The sequence below is a fragment of the Clinocottus analis genome, unplaced genomic scaffold (assembly GCF_023055335.1).
Source record: "Clinocottus analis isolate CAN_PGR_092001 unplaced genomic scaffold, fCliAna1.0.p SCAF_10, whole genome shotgun sequence".
NCBI classification, from domain to species: Eukaryota; Metazoa; Chordata; class Actinopteri; order Perciformes; family Cottidae; genus Clinocottus; species Clinocottus analis.
The window spans coordinates 3533621-3555496 of NW_027175821.1; the positions used below are offsets into that span (position 1 = coordinate 3533621).

General features: G+C 46.8%; 2 protein-coding genes across 3 annotated transcripts in view; one reads left to right on the top strand and one right to left on the bottom strand.

The window, feature by feature from the left end:
• Positions 1–9239, bottom strand: part of nrg2b (neuregulin 2b) — a 48941-nt gene extending 39702 nt beyond the window's left edge. For both annotated transcript variants that reach the window (XM_068582748.1, XM_068582740.1), the window contains exon 1: positions 8404–9239. In XM_068582748.1, coding sequence (XP_068438849.1) covers positions 8404–8815 — 412 coding nt within the window. In that variant the 5' untranslated portion in view covers positions 8816–9239. The remainder of the gene's footprint in view (positions 1–8403) is intronic.
• A 3676-nt stretch (positions 9240–12915) lies between these two features.
• purab (purine-rich element binding protein Ab) lies at positions 12916–19957 on the top strand. The gene is made up of 2 exons (XM_068583313.1): positions 12916–12968; positions 13839–19957. Exon 2 carries the CDS (start codon positions 13923–13925, stop codon positions 14766–14768), a length of 846 nt encoding a protein of 281 aa, XP_068439414.1. The 5' UTR covers positions 12916–12968; positions 13839–13922; the 3' UTR covers positions 14769–19957.
• Positions 19958–21876: the final 1919 nt, after the last annotated feature.

The window sequence follows — 21876 nt, forward strand, 5'->3', positions numbered from 1 at the left end:
GGCCTCTTGTCTGACTGACACTGCTGCACGTTGAATCCCCGTCTGCATTTCCACAACTAAAATGAAACGCGCTGCACCGACAAAGCTTTATTGAGGATCAACTCTGCACTTGGCAACTTTGCATGTTGGCAGCACCAAATAGCAATGCAAGGTTTTTTGTTTTTTTTTAATAATTGAAGTATATTTCCCAGAAACCATGTCATGTAACAGCTGTGTAACGATGACTGCGTGAAACAAGAGCAACAAAAGATGTTTTGCAAGTGAGTCCAACTTTCCCTGGACGTGGTGATGATGCACTGCTGCTCAAGAGACAGCATCTCACCTTTTAAGTTGTGTTTTTGTCATTTTCAGTTGATTAATAAGAGACCGAACAGGACGAGGGACGAGTATCGATGGAAAATGTTCAATTCCAATACGACCGAGACGGTTTCTACTCCTGGCAATAGTGAAACACGGTGGAAACGTCTTTCTAACTTTTTAAATAATCTCTGATAATAATAATAAAAACAGTTTCAACACTGTTCTTGTGGATGCATTCTTCACATAGGGGTACTTTTGGTTTTCTACATAATCCTGAATGACTACGAGGAACTTCCTGTACTGAGCTAGCTGGAGCAAATGAATATGATAGAAAATGACGTAAAATAACATATTAGGAGGTCTCAACTGGTTGTAATCGATGTTTTATGTCAAGGTCTGTGATCAGGACTTAACTCATTCTTCCTACTCATGCAATAACATCTACAGGTACTATAACAGCATGTTGAGCTTGATCCAGACCCGCTCATAGCCACGCTTAGAGCAACGAGCTCCTTATTGTTTGCCAAAAGGTAAATGACGAAGTTCAGTATCTCCAAACCAACACACACAATAAGAAGCTGAAGTATAATTTCATGAGTAAAAAATGAGCCAATGTAATGCCAACAGAAGAGGTTGTCTCAATCCCTGAAAAGAAAATACAGACCCAGCACACGACGATGCAAAACCAAACATGTAGCACACACAGTATCTACCACAAGCCCACAATAGATCAGAGATAACATCCAGAGAGGCAGAGGAGGACATCTGGAAGACAGATGAAGATACTCCACCTGTCACCATCAAAGATCGCCCCAAAACAAAGAGAGAGATAAAGATAGCCCACGCCCAAGATAGCCGGATAAACCAAAGCGGCGCTTTAACCCTTTTCTGGCCCGAGAGCTATTTGCAGATCGCACGTTGTCTGTTTCTAAAACACACATCGGACGTGAGCGGTTGTTGCTCATGAAGCCTTTTAACCGGAGTGACAGTTGAACAGTTTTACAACTTCATGAATATCAGCCGTTTGGCTGACTGCACGCCGACCCCTCACAGGCTACTGGTGGGAGAAGAATGCCAAAGATTGAAATGGCTTTCCAGGAAAACAGTAGGGACACTCAGATTTATCAAAACAGAAGCACGACTTTATTTTTTTATTTTTAAACGCTTCATCCGGAATGCCAACTGACAAGTTCTTGGCGTGAACGTTTCGAATTACTCACTTCTGAATTTGATGTCTAATCTAATTCTGCCGTGGAATAATCTGAACGGAGGGAAACGGGAGGGAGCGCCGGCCGAATCCATCTGAGCTGAAACACTTTGCTGATGCAGTGTGGAGGCGGGTGTGTGCAGCGGCAGCCGCATTAGTGTGTGGGTGGTGTGTGCAGTGCATCTGCATGTGTGTGTGTGTGTGTGTGTGTGTCAGTGGGGTTGCACAAAGACCTGCCTCATTCACAAACTGAGCCATGTGGCTCTGGGGCCGGTCCCTTTAAGAGGCATGTGTCAGAGTTTTCTACTGAGGCTGACTGCTGGGAAAAAAAAAAGAAAAGGTGAGCGCTGATGCATTATTCACAAGCAAGAACACACACACACACACACTCTTATACACGCGACGTATGTGAAGGACATTTGCATGAGTTAGGCAGTCGTGAGTGTGCAGAAAAGCACGCTAATGCACACGCATCGACAAAAAGTTGCAAAGTTGATCAGTGTAATGTCTGCAGCACAAAAATAAGCAAAAGCATGGTCTATACATCATTTCTCTATATATATATATATATATATATATATGTATATATATATATATATATATACACACACACACACAAACAGGAGAGGGGAGAAATCCTCAGCCTTCTGTTATTCCGTGTGCATAATTTATAGCAGCCCCAGATCTCCCTGCTAATGACAGCACACTGGGGCATCTGCAGCACAGCAGCAACAGTAACAGCTAAATGGCATGGCTGTGTGTGTGTGTGTGTGTGCGTGTGTGTGTGTGTGTGTGTGTGTGTGTGTGTGTAATGCTCTGTTGAGACAAGGACAGTGAGAGGAAAAAGAAGGAGCGAGAGACACAGAAGAGAAAGAGACACACAGAGGGTGTCTGAAATAGACACAGATAACGCAACAAAGAGGGGAAAAGGAGGAGACAGACAAGTGAGAGACCTCTCGCAACGCACGCACACACACACACACCTACAGACACACACACACAGTCTTGTAAAGTCCCTCATTCAACCAGTGACTCTCCTCGCATTCACATCAACGTTCAGCATGTATGTAAGTCGGAGCGCCACCTTTTCCTCTTCATTAAAGGATTCACAGAGTATTGTTCACCAGCACAAACAACAGTTCGAGTGACGCGCAGGGCCCGGACATGTGCAAGTCCAGCTGTGTTACGGCGCCACAAACACTTCTCTAATAGAGACAATTGTTCTCTGCAGACCTGAAAGGTGTTTCGCACCAAAGAAAGCCGCGATGAAAGCTGAAATTCAGCGGGGACGGTTTAATGACTTGTTCGAGGGCGTGGCCTCGGCTGTGTTTCCTGTTGCAAAGGATTGTTTTTGACGTGCTGCGCCAGAGCGAAATTCTCCTAATTCTGGGATTTGGAGATCAATGCCACAGCGGTTCTGCCCTCCAGCTGCTGCGCACGCCGATGTGAGTCTGAGCGGAGAGACGGCGGCGCACGCTGAAAAATTATACTGCTGCCGATAAGGTGCTGGAGTGACACACACACATGCACACACAACCTGCTGTGCACGGGTCAGGCAGTCAACGTAGTCTCATATGCATACACACTCATCTGCAATTACACTTTGTGTACGCATTCGGTACCACTTAGTCATAATTATACACATTTTGCATCCACACACACACACGCACAACTATGTTAACATACATTCCAAATAAGCAAGAAATCATAACCGTCAATTTGGTTGATCACATGAGAGTTTTGAGTGTTTTGCTATCAATGTCACAGGAGACTCAGTAATCGTAGCAATAGTTTGATATATTAAAGGCAACGTGCTCGTTCACAGTGTTTCTGAGCGTGAGACAAGAAGATTGACACCACGCTCAGTGTTCATGTAGCTGCAGAGCTGAGGTCACGGCGGGGTTAGCCTAGCTTAGCCTAGCTTAGCCTAGCTTAGGATAAAGACAGTTAGCCTGACTCTCCGGACGGAACCGAAATGCACCAACACACAACTTCAAAAAGCCGATAATGACACAATCTGCTGCTGGCGCTGCGTTTCCTCTGACAAATAATGACAAATCGAGGGACACGAGTGGCGATTGGCTGCGAACAAAACCGCAAGAAATGAATGATGAATGGAAAAAAAGTCTTTCTTCTCTAGATCTGGCAACAAAAAAAAAGATAAAACGCAGGCGTCGTTCGACTGAGAAGTTTTGATATTATTGTTGCTGGGTTAGTGAAACCAACACAACTCCAACTAGCAACTCCACCTCCAACTACTTTTTTGTGTATAGATATGTACAGGTTACACAAAGGACACAAAGGTTCCTGGATCAGCTGACTCCAATTCCATCTTTAATACACATGATAGATGTTTTACTTCATATCCTGTGAGCGTATTTCCCAAAATGTTGAATTATTAGTCACGTTAAAAGCGTGACGATCTCTATCAAGCTAGTCGAAGGTAGCAGTGTCACATGAGACACGATAAAACCATCCGTGATCTTAAAGTGTCCTGGTAGGTTTCACATGTGCGTTATTATTGCGGCATCTATTTGTGATCTCGGAGCTGAATAGCTCTCCGCTCTGCTTCCCTCCCCCTGTCTCTCTTTGTGTGGCTGACTGACAGGAGGGCAGGCGTAAGCTGAACCACACACTTCAGCTACAGTCAGCTACACAGCATGCGGAGGGGGAGATGGAGGGAGGAGGGGGGGGGGGGCATGAGCGTTGAGGTATGCAGCACTAGATACAGCATCAGTGACAGGAGCATGTTTTGGGGCATCAGATAAAGCTATTTCAGGAAAAGAAACTGTCAATGGATCTCAAAAGGCTCGCCAGCAGCGATGATCAGAGGAGACCTACATCACGCTTTAGCCTGCCGGGGATGTAAGATAGGACTGGTTTTGTACTTTCTCTGAGCGAAACAGGGGAGAGAGCGGCGCGAGAAGGCCGGCTGAGCTCCAGCGGAGACTTACGAGGAGTTTCAGATTCCCCCATCGTCTCTTGCAGCGATGAGGTGGAGAAGAGGCTGTTGGATAAGCTACGGCTCAATGACATTAACAGGAAGAGAGGAACCGGACCGCTCTCGCCAAAGACATCGGCTCCGTTTTTTGAAAGATGGCTCCGCTATCTTTCACACAAGAAGATTTTAAAAAAAAGATATCCGCCGCCTCATAATTTCTGTCACGACGAGGAGGTCTGTGCGTCTGACTTTGCGCAGCCGTCGCTTGCTGTAAATGTCAGCGTTCGTTGGGATGAAGTCATAATTGCACCTTGAGACGGTCACCTCATAACAAGTTGTTTGAAAGAGATATTAGCGAGTATTTATGCCATTGTCATCATGTCAAAACTGACATCATGTGGCTTCTACATATTCATGGAGCACAGACGCATCGAGAGCAGGTCTCTACATTGCAACGCGTCAGACTGGTCGTCTACAAACTGAACAATGGAGCGAGAAAAGCTTGTTTTTTATGCTGCATTTTACGCCAAACACTCTCTTTTGCAGGGTTATCAAAGTAGGTAAAAGTCAAGTCGGAGCTATTTATAGAGCACATTTAATAACCCACAAAGTGTTGACCAAAGTGCTTTATAAAGAGATTAAATAAAAAGACAGGAATGACAACATGGATATAAGTAAATTAATGAAAGCATAGAATATCTTGGAGATATCACAGCACTGCAACAAACAACTAAATAAAATACTGATGAATAAACACGGTGTGGCGTTTCTTCATGATGTCATTTGACCCTTCGATAAGTCCTTGGCTGCGTTAGCGGGTTTGAAGCTAGTCACGGCTAAACGTTGTGTGATAGTGAGGAAACACACGTCTCTGAAACCTTACGTTTCTCCATAAAGCCCCGCGGAGCTAACATTAGCATGGCATGTTAGCTCATTATGAACTAGAGTTAGCATGCTAATGCTATGCTATCTACTGACGGTACACTAAAGGTTTTTGCAGCTCTGACAGCTGGAGTAGCAGCGGGGCGGGGGCGGGGCTTAGCCAAGGGTCAATTAACAGGTTTAAAGAAAATATATTAGTTATCAGATGGGACGCTAGTATATTAGTAGATATTCTGCAACTTTAGGACCACAAACACTGCTTGATATTTAGTTTTTACTTTGGTGCTTGGAACGGAGAGCAGTGATTGGTCACCGGGTACCAGCAGGAGGTGGAGTAAAGTGATGAAGCTCAGAGGTTTGATGCTGTAGAAAAAAAACCCAGTGTACCTCCATCTAGCTGGTTCCCACCAGTCATATAAAGTCTGTATGTGCTCAGCTATTAACTTGCTTCATACAACCCACAGCCTTGTTTTACAGTGTCATAGTGAAAGAAAAGGACAACAGCGCCACTACAATATAAGAAGGTTGACGTTAGTGGACAGGGGCGTGTCCAGAAGTGGGCGTTACAGCTGGGTGGCTGTGATTGGCCGCTGAGCTTAGAGCAGGTTTGCTATTGGTTGCTCTCAGGGAGTGTGTCTGCTGACACGCCCCTTTTCCCCTCTAACCCATCTTTAAACTGCAGTGACTTCTGTCTTCAATGAAATCCTTCTTCGGTATCCTCTCTTTGCACATCTCCGGTCAGGAGTCTCCTGCTCGGTCGTAGCTCATTCAACATCCACCCCCCGACATCTCTGCATCCGCCCGATGAAAAGTGTCAGCGGAGACAGAGAGTGAGCTACGACTGGAGGAGGGAGGAAGGAGGAGCACCGGCCAATAAGCAGCTGTTGGCACTTTGCAGAAGGGTTAAAAATGTTAAAGATGCACGACAAGTGAAGCTGCGTTTGTGCTCCAACAACTTCTAATGTGTAACCGCTGTCGTTCCTCTTGTTGAACTGGCTGAACAGTGTTGCTCCTTTAACCTCGTGACCACTTCCCGGCGTGGATTTTGTACTTCTGCGATTGGTTCTGGCAGATGAATCCAAATCAATCTCAGGAAATTAAGCAGCGGGGACAATAGAAAGAAACATTTAATGTTCCTGTGACGCTGTGGACCTTCAGAGGCTTCTGGTGCCACAGCGCGTCGACTGTGTCCCCACACTGTGCCGCGTCTAATTAGGTTGTGTTTCTCTCTCTGTGTCTCTGGCTTTTGGCGTGTGTGTGTGCGCGTGCGTGTGTGTGTGTGTGTGTAGGGGGGTGATTCAGCTCATAAGTGGGTATGTCCTCTCCTGAGCTTATCCCCGCCTCGAAAATGTGTTTTAGACGGAAGCCTGATTGCAACAGCACAGTCATAAATAAATGACTTGATCATTTTTAATATGTCACAGAGGTAAAAATAGAACATCACGTTGTTAGCTCGAATGCCGGATGAGCCCCTTTGTGAAGACTTCTGAGATACTTCCTTTATTTTAGGATTCAACCCTGCACACACACGGCTGGTTCGCATGGAAATGATGTCGATAGGAAGAAGTTCAAAATGAGGAGATTGTTTTAAAGGTTTTGTCCTGAATGAACCTCCAACATGTTGAAGCTTAAATTGGAGAAACGTGTGACACTTCCACCGTTAAGATATCCCCCTCTCTTTTGTCTAGCAGGAGCAATCCCTTCCTCTCGGTGTACTTTTACCCCGTTTGACACAGGACAAGCAGACGCTTTCACACTCGCTGGTACAAATCACATCACATCAAGAGCAGTGTGTTACTCTAAATACTGAAAAACACAGGAGGAAGGGATCAGGTGAGATGATGTGCCATGAAAGTCAGCATTGTCCTCACAAGGTACGAGACCTCAGAGCCGATTGCAGCGAGCAGATGGGATGAAACACAAGAGACTAAACTCCCACTGCACAGGAGCTCATGTGTGATATTTGAGCTGAGGAGCTGACCCTCATTCCAAACCTTTTCTTTTACCTTTGCTAAAGAAAATGGGTCAAATCAAGACGTTTTTTTTCTTGCCTGTCAGAAAACGAAAGGGGGAAAAGTGAGAAAGCAAAGAGAAGAAGAACACAACGCTCTTCTTTATCGCAGTCTTTTTCTTTTGGCGTGTCGGGTTCAGATTGTTAACACATTAAAGTCATTCTGATGACAGCAACTCACAGAGTTTCTCACACAGCCGCTGCACACAGCTTGAGCCACCACTCACAGACAAAGTCATTTAAACACCAGGAAGTGGTGGAGAAGTTTCAGCTTTCTGTTGTAGTGCAATAACACACACACACACACACACACACACACACACACACACACACACACACACACACACACACACACCGTTGCAGACGTCCATGATGGAAACTTGAAACCAAGTTGAGATATTTGAACAGACCTGCTGCAGCCGACACGATCACAGCTGTGATTTGACATAGACGACAAGGCTGTGGAACTACGCAAAGTTTGGCTTGCCATCACATGTTCAGCCTCTCTGTGACACACAGGAGCTGCTCCAACATGGCCTGAAGATGTGATGATGCAGATCTGTGCAGGAATCGTCTCCACACGGAACTTCCGGCGTTCCCTGATCGTCACGTTGTCTATGAGGGAACCTGCTGCGTGGGGCTTAACCCCGGGTTTAACTCAGGTTTAACTACGTCTCTCTCCCACACACCCGACATGCACACCCACGCGCGCGCGCGCGCGATCCCTGTCACGCTTCTCATTTCACGACGGGTGCCCGCGGGGTTATGCAGGACCGAGGTGTCAATCGGCTCGCGCGCATATATGCAATGCATGCATGCAGACATGCGTTGAGCACGCTGACACACACACACACACACACACACACACACACACACACACACACTCTCCATATGTAGACTGCACACGTGCACGCGCGCGCCACAGAGCGCGCGGTGCCCGTCTCCTTGCATCGCCATGGCAGCTCCCGTGGCCCTGACGGTGCGGTGTAGAGTGCATGGCAGGTGTAACAGAGGGGGTGTGGGGAGGTGGAGGGGTGGAGGGGGGGGAAGCCTTCAACTTACCGCAGTCCTCGCACAACACTCTCTCCACATCCTTCTTCAGATCCGGCTCGCTGGCGTCCACAGGGGCGTACGATGCCTTGAATACCAAGGGCTCGGCGGTGGGGTCCATGAAAAAGATGTATCTGTGGTCCTTCTCCACCGTGGTGCACGGGGCCTCGGAGCCGAAGTCCCCGACGGTCACGAGCTGCTCCCTCTCGAGGCCGCCGCTGTTGACGGGCCACACGTCCAGCACTTTGACATTCACACTGTAGGGCTCCCGGGAGGAGACGTTCTCCGGGGAGGAGCGCACCTCGCCCTCGATGACCACGGCGGATCGGTACGCCTGGTCCTGGAGGGAGTTGAGACTCGGGGCGTAACAGGCGAAAGAGACCCCGATGACCAGCATGGAGAAATGCACTGGATCAAGCCTCATGCCGTCAGCCTGTGCTGTGCTGCAGTGCTGCTGGGCGGCGGAGCGAGCTGGAAGAGAGAGACGGCGGCGAACGGGCTCCGGCGGAGCGGGCAGGGCAGAGCGGCAGACCTTGTGGAAGTGTCCATGCCATCTGTGTCTGCCGCTGCTTTCCCCATACGGCTGCTGGCCTCGGATGGGGGACACACACAGCAGCCTAGGAACCGGAAACGGCCCGCTTCTGCATGCTTAAAAATGTGATTGCTGCATTCTCCTTCACCAACCAACCACCCTCCCCCTCGTAGCTCCCCTTTTTTTTTCCTGAAAGGCAAAACAAGACTCGTAAATTAGCCTCCTCTCGATTCCAGGGCTGAAAACTCTCTCTCTCTCTCTCTCTCTCTCTCTCTCTCTCTCTCTCTCTCTCTCTCTCTCTCTCTCTCTCTCTCTCTCTCCTTCCCCTCTCTCTCTCTCTCTCTCTCTCCAGCTAATAGGCTAGCATCGCATGGGTGGGCGCATTGCCTCTCTGGAATGAAAAAAAAAGCGGCTCGCGCGCGCAGGAGGGGAATCACACAAGAAACGATACGCACTCCACGTATGTTCACGCACAAGGTCGGGTCCTTTATCCACTTATTTCGATCGTCAAAAGAGTCCCACTCCTGCAAACCCAGTTAGTCGGTATAGAAAAAAAAATACACACACCAACCCTCCCTCCCCACCTCTCCAAAAAAAAAAAAAACCCGGGGAGGAACAGACTGACAGGATGAGAGAGCGGCGGTTATCCGGTGAGGCGATGCAACAGTAGCGCGCGCCCTCCAGCCGCGTCCCCTGCGCCCCTCGTCAAGCGCGAGCGGCTGACGTGAGCAAACATCACCTGCCCCGGTCACCGGCGGTCGGCTCGCGCCGCGTCCCTGCGCAAACACCCTAATGACCCGGGCACCCGGCGCACACCGCCACCGACCCAAACCGGCATGTGACCATGCCGGCGCGACTGTGTTAAACCTTCTGCGGGCTGGCGGGCTGGGTGGGTGGGAGAGAAACCACGCACGCAGTGTGGCACAGACACTGAGCACACACACACACACAGAGAGAGAGAGAGAGAGAGAGAGAGAGAGAGAGAGAGAGAGAGAGAGAGAGAGAGAGAGAGAGAGAGAGAGAGAGAGAGTGCGTCTGCTGTGTATAGCCAAGCCCCTGCACGGCCGCCCACTGTGGATCTCCGGTGCGAGAGGTGCGAGAGAGAGAGGGAAAGAGAGAGAGAGAGAAAAAGAGAGAGGCTGTATATGCGACCACTACACACACTGCGGATAGTTGTTGCGATGACTAACGCTGCGAAATTCTCTCAATGGATGCCTCGGCATGGCCGATGGGCGAGCTCGGAGTTTCGCAGACTTTAGCGTTAAATGTCCTCAGACATCCGGAAGCAGCCCGCCGCGCGCCGCAGGAGAGCACACCCCGAAACCTGACATTGTCCCCGCGATTATGCGAGTCATTGCAGTTCACTCATATTTCCTTGGGACACTGAACGCGTTGCGACTCTTGGGGGGCAACAAGTGGGGGCATCAGTTCGCCCAACCCGTGCAGGGGATGCTGGGAAAGACGTTCTACCCAAATGTTTTGTTGCCAATCCTGCTCAGCTACAGCTAATAAAACCACTTTTTTTTTCATTGAATGCATCTCCACCAATGAAAAGAGAGCTTTGCACAATATTTTTTTTATGGCGACCACAAGGATCCCTCCTCCCCTGCACACAGCAAACCAGTCCCCCGCCTCTATCTCTGTGTCCATCAATCAAACCATTCATAAGATTCGTCTTCCCCTCCCCTTGTCCGAGGCCGAGCGCCCTTCGCTAGAGGTCAGAGAGCCTTTCATTGTCCGTGTGCTGAGGAGTGGATCAAATATAATGATCATATAGGGGACGATACGGACATGTGGTTCCTTACTATAGATGACCGGGATGATAAAGAACATGCACGAGCCCATTTTCATCACAGGGTGCATCGGCCCATCAGCAGGGGGTCACGTCATGAGCCGGCCTCTGTCCGTGGTGCTGAACGGGCCTTGACAGGTTTAGTGCTCCGTCCCCAACGGGCCAATCACACGGCAGCTCGTATACGACTGAAGGCCACGGCCAGATTGCTGCAATGAAGTGTTTGTCTCCGCGTGTCCACTGTAACAAGCACAAAGGAGTCAACTTGTTTTATTGTGGAGTCAAAAGGAGAAAAGTATAGTGTCCGTCCTGCGTGCCGTCGTGAAACAAGAGGGTGTCTTTTGGGGTTAAAGGTTGATGGTTCCACTTCACTGGGGTTGTTTCTCCAGTCCGGGCATCAAAGCATCATTTCCAGAGGAAACCAGAGTCTGTGATCCGTCTCGTTCTGCCCCACCCACACCTCTTACCCTCACCGCCCTCTGCCCACCCATCCACCGATCTGCCCCCACCCTTCAGTCATTCAACCAGTCATGCATTCATTAGAGACCCCATTCACAGACCTCACACACACACAATTTAAAAATGTACAAATTAGCCTTGAAAGCAAATCATTGACGAAGCGAAGGGGAGTAACAAACGATTCCTGCCGCCTCACCCGGGGGGGAGGACTGCCACCAATATGCTTCCACAACTCCCCTGGCGCTCGTGAGCCTGTGGGAATTATCAGAGGGGTTGTGTTTCATAACGCAGCAGCGGTTCAGCAGGATATTAATGCGTTCATATATATATCGGGCTGGCCTCTCGCGGTACTCTTGCTGACCAAGCTGCTTCGCTCTCGACCTTTGACCCTGAAGGGACACAGAGGCCTTCCTTTGTTGTAATAGTTATCGCGCTCAATGTCTCGGCACACTTGTGCCAGATGTCATATCTGTGGGCCTCTTTCTCTCATTTTAATAATCACGAGCAACGCTGGAAAAATCCCAAATGTTTTTAACGCTCATGTCCGCTGTCCGTGGTTCTGAAAACCAAATAGCATGCAGCGCTAACGCTAACCTCATCCACTCACCACAGTGGGATGAATGGACTTGTACTAAACTCATATTTAGAACAAAATGTATGTTTATAGATTTTTAGATTTTATTTATAAAGTGATGCTTTGAAGCTTCAGTCAGGAAGACTCTTATTTATCAAACATCTGCCATTCACTTCTCACACATACTCATTTATAAATGTACAGCTGTCAATCATGACATCATCTGTTTAGATTAGCATAATAAAGTCTTCATCTGATATCATCATTTTGCTGCTTTGTCTTTTTAAACATGATCGTCTCTACTACCTTCAGTACATTCATGTTGCTGTTGTGCACCCCTCCACCTCTCCATCTCCGCCCAATCGTCTCAGATCCGCTATAGTTTCATCCGCTCATCATCAGCCTCTTCATCATCATCATCACCAGCAGCAGTGTCTGGCCTCCACAAGGGGATGTATCTTGCTGCTGCTCCTCCATTATAAGATCTATCTGTAAAGTCAAAGCGCCAAAGACTCTAATACATATTTAATAACATGTAAGTGAGTTCATGAAGATAATTGTATATATTCTGTTGAATCAGACATGGCACAGCGCTGTGTATTACATCTTTTTTTTATTTATAAAAAATGATTTTCCACTGGCTGAAACAGTATCCCACAGGGGGAACATCGCTGAAAAAAAGCTCGAGAACTTTAACCTTAAATGACCTTTAAAAGCGAGGTTCAGTCAGACGTGAAGAAACGCCGACAAACACACAAACAAGTGAACTGAAATGAGGTTTCATATCTTTATAAACATGGTTTACAGCATAAATGACACTTTCACTCTAAAAATCAAAAACCCATTTAGAAGATGTTCTATGTTATTCGTACATTTCATTATTTGTGAACTCAAGCAGTTTACATTTTTTTTAAATCTTTTTTCTCTGACTAGAACATTTTTTTTTTTCAAACACAAACCCTTTCAGGGCCGTTGCGAACCTGTGACAGACGAGCGAGTCCAATCACAGGCTGATGATTCATGATGCTCCACCGAGTGCCAGTCCCTCCCTCAGACTCCCACACAGCTATCACCCACTGTTCATTCACAAATCTCTCTCTCTCTCTCTCTCTCTCTCTCTCTCTCTCTCTCTCTCTCTCTCTCTCTCTCCATCCATCCATCCATCCACAGGTTCGGGGTTCGCTGTCCGTGGTGCTGAAACACCCAACAATAATCATCAGGTACGACTTTTGTTACTGTCCTCTTTTTTTAAACTTCTCAGACGGGATGCAGACAGGTGTGTCCTTTCCATCTATCTATCTATCTATCTATCTATCCATCTATCCATCTATCCATCTATCCATCTATCCATCTATCTATCTATCTATCTATCTATCTATCTATCTAATCTTTGTTGCTGTCCTTTTTAAACTTCTTCGACAGGATGCAGACTTTCTTTCCTTCCCTCCCGCTTTACCTATCTATCTATCTATCTATCTATCTATCTATCTATCTATCTATCTATCTATCTATCTATCCATCTATCTATCTATCTATCTATCTATCTATCTATCTAATCTTTGTTGCTGTCCTTTTTAAACTTCTTCGACAGGATGCAGACTTTCTTTCCTTCCCTCCCTCTCTACCTACCTACCTCTTTATCTATCTATCTATCTATCTATCTATCTATCTATCTATCTATCTATCTATCTATCCATGCATCTTTAGCTGTTGTCCTTTTTTAACTTCTTAGACAGGATGCAGACAGGGGCGTCCTTTACATACTTTCATTTCTATCTATCTCTCCATCCCTTTATCCATCTCTCTCTCTCTCTATCTATCTCCCTATCTATATTTATCCATCCATCTATCCATGTTGATGTTGGGACTGCAGTGTTTTAGGCTCACATGGGTGGGGGTTAACTTTCATTTGCAATATCAGGCTCCACACAAGACTGAAGGCGGCGTTCAGTCAAACAGCGCGAGTGTCTTGAACGCAGCCCGCGCGCAGCTCTACAGTAGCAGCAGCCGCTACAGTTACTTTCATTTTTTTTTCTTCTTCTTCTATTTTATTCTCGTTCGCCCTCTCCTCTCCTCTCGTCTCGCGATAGAGCGGCGGAGCGGTTTGACGGGCAGTCGAGGTTGCAGCAGGCAGAGAGGGAGACGGTGGAAGGTAAAGCAAGGGAGGCAGCATCATGGCGGACAGAGACAGTGGCAGTGACCACGGAGGCCCCACCGCGAGCCCCGGCTCCCTGCCCCCGGGCGCCATGGGCGCCATGTCCCGGCTGCAGCACGACACCGAGGAGCTGGCCTCGAAGCGCGTCGACATCCAGAACAAGCGCTTCTACCTCGACGTGAAGCAGAACGTGAAAGGCCGCTTCCTAAAGATAGCCGAGGTCGGCGCCGGGGGAAACAAGAGCCGCCTCACTCTCTCCATGTCCGTGGCCGTGGAGTTCCGCGACTACCTCGGGGACTTTATCGAACATTACGCCCAGCTGGGACCGAGCAACCCGGACATCGTGCAGGATGAGCCCCGGCGGGCGCTCAAGAGCGAATTCCTGGTGCGGGAGAATCGGAAATATTACATGGATCTGAAGGAGAACCAGAGGGGGCGGTTCCTGAGGATCCGGCAGACCGTTAATCGGGGGCCCGGATTGGGAAGCGCGCAAGGCCAGACCATCGCGCTGCCGGCGCAGGGGCTCATCGAGTTCCGCGACGCTTTGGCCAAACTCATCGACGACTACGGCGTGGACGAGGAGCCCGCGGAGCTCCCGGAGGGCACGTCGCTCACGGTCGACAACAAGCGCTTCTTCTTCGACGTGGGCTCCAACAAGTACGGGGTCTTCATGCGGGTCAGCGAGGTGAAGCCCACGTACCGGAACTCCATCACGGTTCCGTGCAAAGTGTGGTCCAAATTTGGCAACACCTTCTGCAAATACGCGGAGGAGATGCGGAAGATCCAGGAGAGGAGTCGAGAGAAACGGGCCTCCGAACTGCTACCTGAGGGCCCGCTCGGAGGGGACGACGGCGACGAAGACTGACGCGGAGGGGTTTCTTTTCTTTTCTTTTCTCTTTTTTTTTTCTTTTTTTTTTGGAGAGCAGAACGTGAAAACAACTAAAGACTAAAACTGAACTCTGAGAGGAAAAAAAACGAGACTTTTAACTGTAAAATAGAAGGAGACATTTCCAAGGGAATCACCCCACACACAACCTCCACAGACATGGCAGCAGCTCCGCTGCCTCCTCGCTCATTTTACTGGATGTCATCCCACTAACCACCGTGTAACAGTAAGCCGCTGCTATCAAGGATCCAACTGTAAGATATGAACTGTTTCCTACTTGATTTAAATGACAATGGACAGAGTGTTTATACCTCTGACAAAAACCGACAGATTTTTTGCACACATCAAAAGCTATTTCGAAAAAAAAAAAAAAGATAAATGTTTAAATGTTTTAAAACTGCTAGTATACGAAGATTTAATCAACGAGAGAGAGAAAACACAGAGGTCTATTATATGAAATGACAGTCGAATATTGGACATCAGCACAAAGAGAATATATTATGAAAACCAAAATCTGAGACCAGATGTATAGTTTATTATAAAGGTACGCAGAATACATGAGGCAGCACTACAGGCCTGTAAACACCTGTCAGCATGTGTGCAGGAGGCCCAGGTTTGGAAAAGAAGTTTGGCAAAGTAGTCTCTAATAGTCTCTAATAGTCGGCTAATGAAAGCGTTTCTATTATGCCCTTGTGGAAAAGTTGGCTCGACAATAAAAAAGCCTGTTTTGTGGGCCCTCAAACTCAGAAACTGGGATAAATCGATCTCTGAGCTACGATATTGAATATCAACCCTGTTGCACCATGTTCATATAAACTTAATTGAGAGAGAGAAAAGTGCTAACTTAGATGTACTCATTATGATTTTGTGAATCAGCTGTAAAAAAAAAAAAAAAAAAAGAGAAAAAAATCCTTATTAAGATACCCACGTTTTCTGTGGGTTAAGTTGTTTATTTGTTGTTTTTCCCTCTAGGGGGGGAGGAGGGGGGGAGGGAGGGGGATGCAAAAGGATATACGGTCCACAAAAATATATATATAATATGGCGCGCATCCTCTCTGACGTCATGACGACCCGTGCCTTATACACTCCACTCGTTTACGTGTTTCTCACGTGGATGGTCCGTGACCTCGACCGCTGTACGTTTTCATTTAGGAGTGCTGTCGCGTGGGCCCAATTATTTACTCGCTGGGGCTAATCCCCCCCCAACCCACCTGCATGGAGCATTGGGTGGCAACGCCGAGCTGTGAGCTCAGAGGAAAGAGGGGGGCTATATATATATATATATATATATATATATATATATATATATATATATATATATATATATATATAGCGTGCAGAAACAGCTGTAAGCCCCTTTAGAGAGATGTTCCTCCCTGGAACAGGAGACGCACCACCAGGTGTCCACGTGCAGATTCATCGCGAGATGTTAGAGGAGAGTTTGGGGGTTTGCACACCGCCTGCACCGTGTTAAAACAACAAAAAACGACAACAACAACGACAACAAAAAGCTAAATCAGGAGTGGCTGGACGAGGCTATTCGTCAGAGCTGAGATGGATGCTGTTCAAGAGTCCGGCAGTCAGCCAGCCGGCCGTGCCGTCAAGTCTGAGTGCAGTTTAGTGGATGTAGAGGCCTCTCAGTGCAGGGCCGAGGCAGTATCTATCTCTTTATGGTGCTACAGCCCCTCCAGCGCTCCTTTGGGGAGGGGGGGGGCCTCGCCACTCCGAATATGTCACTTTTGCATTGTTTTTATTCTGATGCTCCTCTCTTCTTTTTCTCTCCTTTCAAAGTTTTCTTTCTCTTCCACGTTTCTTTGTTGGGTTTTCTCGCTCCCGGGCAAGGGAGGAAGCCGCCGCTAGCCGCTAGCCACTAGCCACTAGCGCAGGACTTCCTCACATTAGTGTGCAATATTGTGCGCGTGGCCAATCGGCGGCGCCGCATCACGTGTACAGACTTTTAAAAAGACGAATGAAAATGTATAGGCCGTGCGGCGGGGTAGATATTTGGAGAAAAAAAGCATGACGATGAGGTGGATGCATATGCGTTTGTATTTCCCAAATGTGAAGTCTTTCTTCTCATGCACTTTGGTCATGGAACAAAACAAAACACAACAAAAAAAAAAACGCGTCAGACTCGTAGTGAGATGTTTTTCCTGTCATGTCATGTTGTAAACCAGTAGGCTGCCTTGTCCGCCGAGCAGTGCACGTAGACTAGCGAGGGTGTGTTACGTCCTAAACTCCTTTCCCTCCTCGTTACTCCCCAACACACACACACACACACAAACACACACACAACGCAGGCAGGCAGCCAGCGGCCTCTTAACCGGGTCGGTCGATCGCGGGAAAGGTGAACTACGATTTGACTTTTGCTCGTCAGCGGTTTCACTCGCAAACGGGCCCTCGGCTCAGAGGAGAGCTTGTTGTTAGGGTCACAATCCTCCCCTCTCTGCTACTAGCGCTGCTACTAGCGCTGCTATTAGCGCTGCTACCTCTCCTCCAGCTCCAGATTCAAAGTGTAAAAGAAGAAGGTCCCCGGGTTTGTTGTCCGTGCAGCAATGAGCTAGTTTACTATTATCAAGATGCTCGAGGTGGTTAGTTCTCCTATCGGCGTTATTTAAAGCCCTGTCAGGGTGACATGAGGAGGAGGAGGAGGGGGGGGGGCTGTGGATTGAGGCTTTAGAGGCCTCATCTGGATGAAGCGCCGCTAATGTAGTTACTGCCTGGGCCTGCCCGCCGTGTGCGATGGCTGGACTGAAGCTGAATTCCCCTCGTCGGCACACCTGTGATGAGAAAAAAAGAAAAAACCGGTATCAGAAGCCCGATTGAATCCTGGCTTTTGTCAGATTTGATCTGCGTTTGATTGCACGCGCCTGGTTGGGCAATGGAGCCGAGGAAAAGATGGATCCCATCTGTTCCACGCGGGACGCTTTTTGGACCCGGGTTTGTCTCCGAGTGCTGGTGAGCGGCCAGATAGCGCCTCACCGGCAGCAGCAGCCAACCTGCTGACCCCGCTCGGCCTTTTCTCTCTTACGGAGATGACGACATATCCTCTCACTGCCCCTTTTTTGAATTATAAAAAAAAGAGCCCATTTTCCATTAAACACACACACACACACACACACTAGCCGCCCACGACGACTGCGTGTCCGAGCAAACCGCTCACATCCAAAAGGTCAATCTGAGTTCATCCTCAGCTCAACATGAGTCTGGACTCTGTGCCGATGCAGCGCTTATTCCCCAAAGCTGGAAAAGCTCTAGCGGGATTGAATTCAGGTCCTCGTGCTCCGTGAAGACTGGAAACACTTTTCTTTCCTCTTTTTTTTTTTTCTGTTACGGCCAAATGTAAGGAGAGCCTGAACCTCACTTTTGTGAGTTCCTCGCTCTGTGGAACGCACGCGTTTCTTAACAGTTTAAAAGACGTGACCGCCAGGTGCGACCGGGTCAGGTGTGCTATTACGACGAGGTCGAGTCTGTTGGGGAAACGCGACCAGGGTCCATTTTTTTTTAGAGGTCGCGGTCCTGTCAATGGGGGGGGAGGGGGTTCTCGTGATCTAGCTGAAGACGGCGTGATCTAAATCAGATTAGTCCGTTTATGAGCGCTCACCCGGTGACCCTGCAGCCATGTTGTGCCCTCGCGTCGCGCGGGCATCCATTTGTGGGACTCAAAAATTGCAAAATGGGAGGCGGGTTTTATGCGTCTTGTTTGCCGGCGTGCTCGGCGGCCTCCGGCTCGAGTTCAGCGAGCGCCGCCGAAGGTCCGCCGGACGAGAACGCCGTTCTGTTTCATCACACGGCGGCCGCCGCCGTCGTGGCATCGTAGCGATCCTCAGTCGTGATGTAATGCTGACACATTTCAACTGATGGAAACACTTTTTCCAAGTGGACGTAACTCACAGTGCGATCGCTGCGACGGCGTCGGCCGCTCGTCCCTCCTGCGTTTTCAGAGGTTATTCATTAGAAACAGCCACGTGCACCAGACTCACAACAGCAAACTCACACAATTACAGACTTAGAACGGACTGAACTTCCAGGGTCTGCTCCGTTTCTGGCGTCGGTCTCGTAGTATTCTGTCGTCGGCCAATCAGAGTCCCCCGGGGGTGATCACACAGCCAATCGCAGCCGAGCGCCACACGACTCATTTCAAAACCAGAGGACCTCGTTCAGCAAGTACTCGTTGTGTAAAGTAGTTACAAAGACAGGCTTTTCTTCTGAGGATGCTGGGAAACGGATCCTGGATTTTAGGGGGTGGGGTCAATGCACAATGAACATATCCCATGTCACCGTTTAAATCCCTTTACCATCCTCATACGAGATAATATGTTGTATCTTTCAAAAATATTTTATCTGTGGCGTGTGTGTGTGTGTGTGTGTGTGTGTGCGTGTGTGTGTGTGTGTATATATATATATATATGTATATATATATATATATATATACACACATATATATATATAGTTTGTTATATATGATCCTCCTCCTTTCAGAAAATTATAACATGTAAACAGGAAAAACATATTGCTGTTTTTTTCCTTTGTATTTTATACTTACAGAAAGCATTGAATAAAAATGGATAAATACTTGCACTTTAGATATATTAAGAAAAGTGAAAAATCTGCATATTATTTTTGATAGGGATCTCACATTCAAAGAGTATAAATTACAGGCTTTGTGACTATTGCTGGACAGAGATGTATTGAGTTCTACTTATTGAAGTATATTTTGTCTGTGTGTCAGAAGGTTTACTAAAGTAAATTGCATGATAAAGTAGTGCTACACCGATATTGTTCTTTTTTTAGTTGGTAAAAATGTCTGAAAACTGTGATAACAACCCTCTTGTATCATGTTTATCCTCTCCTCGCCCCTTCTAGAATATTTCTTATGAAATATGGCCTTTCCTGACTACATGACGATGGTGCTTACTTTGGCTTTGACATCAAGCTCATCCTATACATCTCAACATCATAACTCGCGTCCTTACACTTCATTACTTTCTGTTATGTACTATCACTACCTTATTAAATTTCCGTTGATGGCAACAACAACAACAAAAAAAAGGGTGTGCTGTTTTGTACATTGCTGTTTGTTTTAATGTTGGGGGAGCCTTGTTGTCTGAAAAATGACTAATCGCGCAATAAAAAGTAATTCCACATGTCCCCTGTCTCTGCACAACTGTCTCAACACTGCAGGAAACTACAAGAAACACAGAGAAATGTTCATTATGCGATAGAAAAATTCAAATAGGTGTTCATATATGCTACTTGATACATAGAGTATTGGTCCGCTACATGTTTTCTGTTTATCTTCTAGATTCTACAACAAAAACGTGAAGTAAAAAATCCTTAGTCTCCGCTCGTTGTAATCCGCTTCGCACTGGAAACTTTGAACCTTGTTGTGTTTTTAGTGGATAACTCCTCAAACTCGGAGTGAGGCCACTTGGGAACGTGTTGCTGTGAAGAGCTCACTGAGTTTGTAACAATGTGAAGATCAGTGGAAGTTGTGCGAACAAATTGGAATAAAATTGTAACATAGTAACCAAAACACAAGTAGATTATTAATATTATTAACTAGACTAAACTAAAGTTCCAAGCGGGGACCTTTCTGACTGTTTTGTTTCACATCAAGAAACACACATAATGTGTTATAATTAATCAATTACCACTACATTTCATTTAACTTACACTATTTAATTAGCTTAAACTATTAAACTCACTTATACTAGTGAACTAACTTAAACTATTAAACTAATTTAAACTATTTAACTAGCTTAAACTATTTCACGAAAACTATATGACTAGCTTCATTATATAACTAGCTTAAACTATGTATCTTAATTAAACTATTGAACAAATTTAAACTATTTAACTAACTTAAACTATATAACTAGCTTCATTATATAACTAACTTAAACTATTTTTCTAAATTAAACTATTAAACAAATTTAAACTATTTAACTAACTTAAACTATATAACTAGCTTAAATGCTATAACTAGCTTAAACTATTTATCTAACTTAAACGTGTTAACTAGCTTACACTATTTAACTAACTTAACTAGCTTAATCTCTCTGGAGTTATCTGCTCACCGTAACAACTTGTGTGTTTGTGTGGAAGATGTTTAAAGTCATTTTAAATGTTGAGGGTTTACAGAAACACATATTGATAAAGTGCTAACAGTGTTTCAGTAACTTGGTTTGTGTTGTTCATCTCTTTCCTCTCAGGTTCACACACACACACACACACACACACACACACACACACACTCTTCAGTGTCACTGTCTCACGTCTGCAGAGGTTTTATGTCCTGGAGACTCATCTCTGCATCTTGTGTCCAGCATGAACTCTGCTGCTCTCGTGACTGAAGCTCCTCTCCTGTAAATCCCAATAAAATGAGTCTTTGGTGATTAACATCAGGATGACAGCGCACTCCAAAAAGCGTTTAACAATCAGTGATCTCATGTAAGGGACTCACAAGGTAACATATTCTTTGTAATGTGGACAAATTATAGTGATTTTATTTATTGATCATTGTGCTGTTACACCACGAAGCTTCCAGTCGAACAACACGTCCATTTGATTTATGATAAATATCTACTTCTTTTTTTTTAAAGTAACCATAGTGACTGCTAAAAATAAATTGTTTATCTTGTTGGACCAGGCGTGGGCTGCAGAGCAGATCAGTTCCATATAACCACGAACAAAAAGATTGCATCATTTTTGTCGCTCAAATGTGATGATGGACGAGTAGCGTGGAGGTCAGGACGGCTCACTGACGGCGGCGTCCTGCTCCACGCTGACGGGAAGCGTCTGCGTGGTGGAGGGTGTGAATGTCATCAGCATCGCTCCGCCGCTGCAGCTGAGCCTCTCCAACACGTCTGCTGATGCAGGAGGAACACTGCAAGACACCTGGGAGGAGGAAGAGGAGGAGGAGGAGGAGGAGGAGGAGGAGGAGGAAGAGGAGGAGGGGGGCTGCCTTTTAAGTTTGAGATTTGATGCATTGGAAGGAAACGGGGGATGCTACAGCGATGTATGACACCATGTTTCACTGGAAGCGGCTCCATGAACGCAGATGATCTTGTTTTCTAAGTGTGTG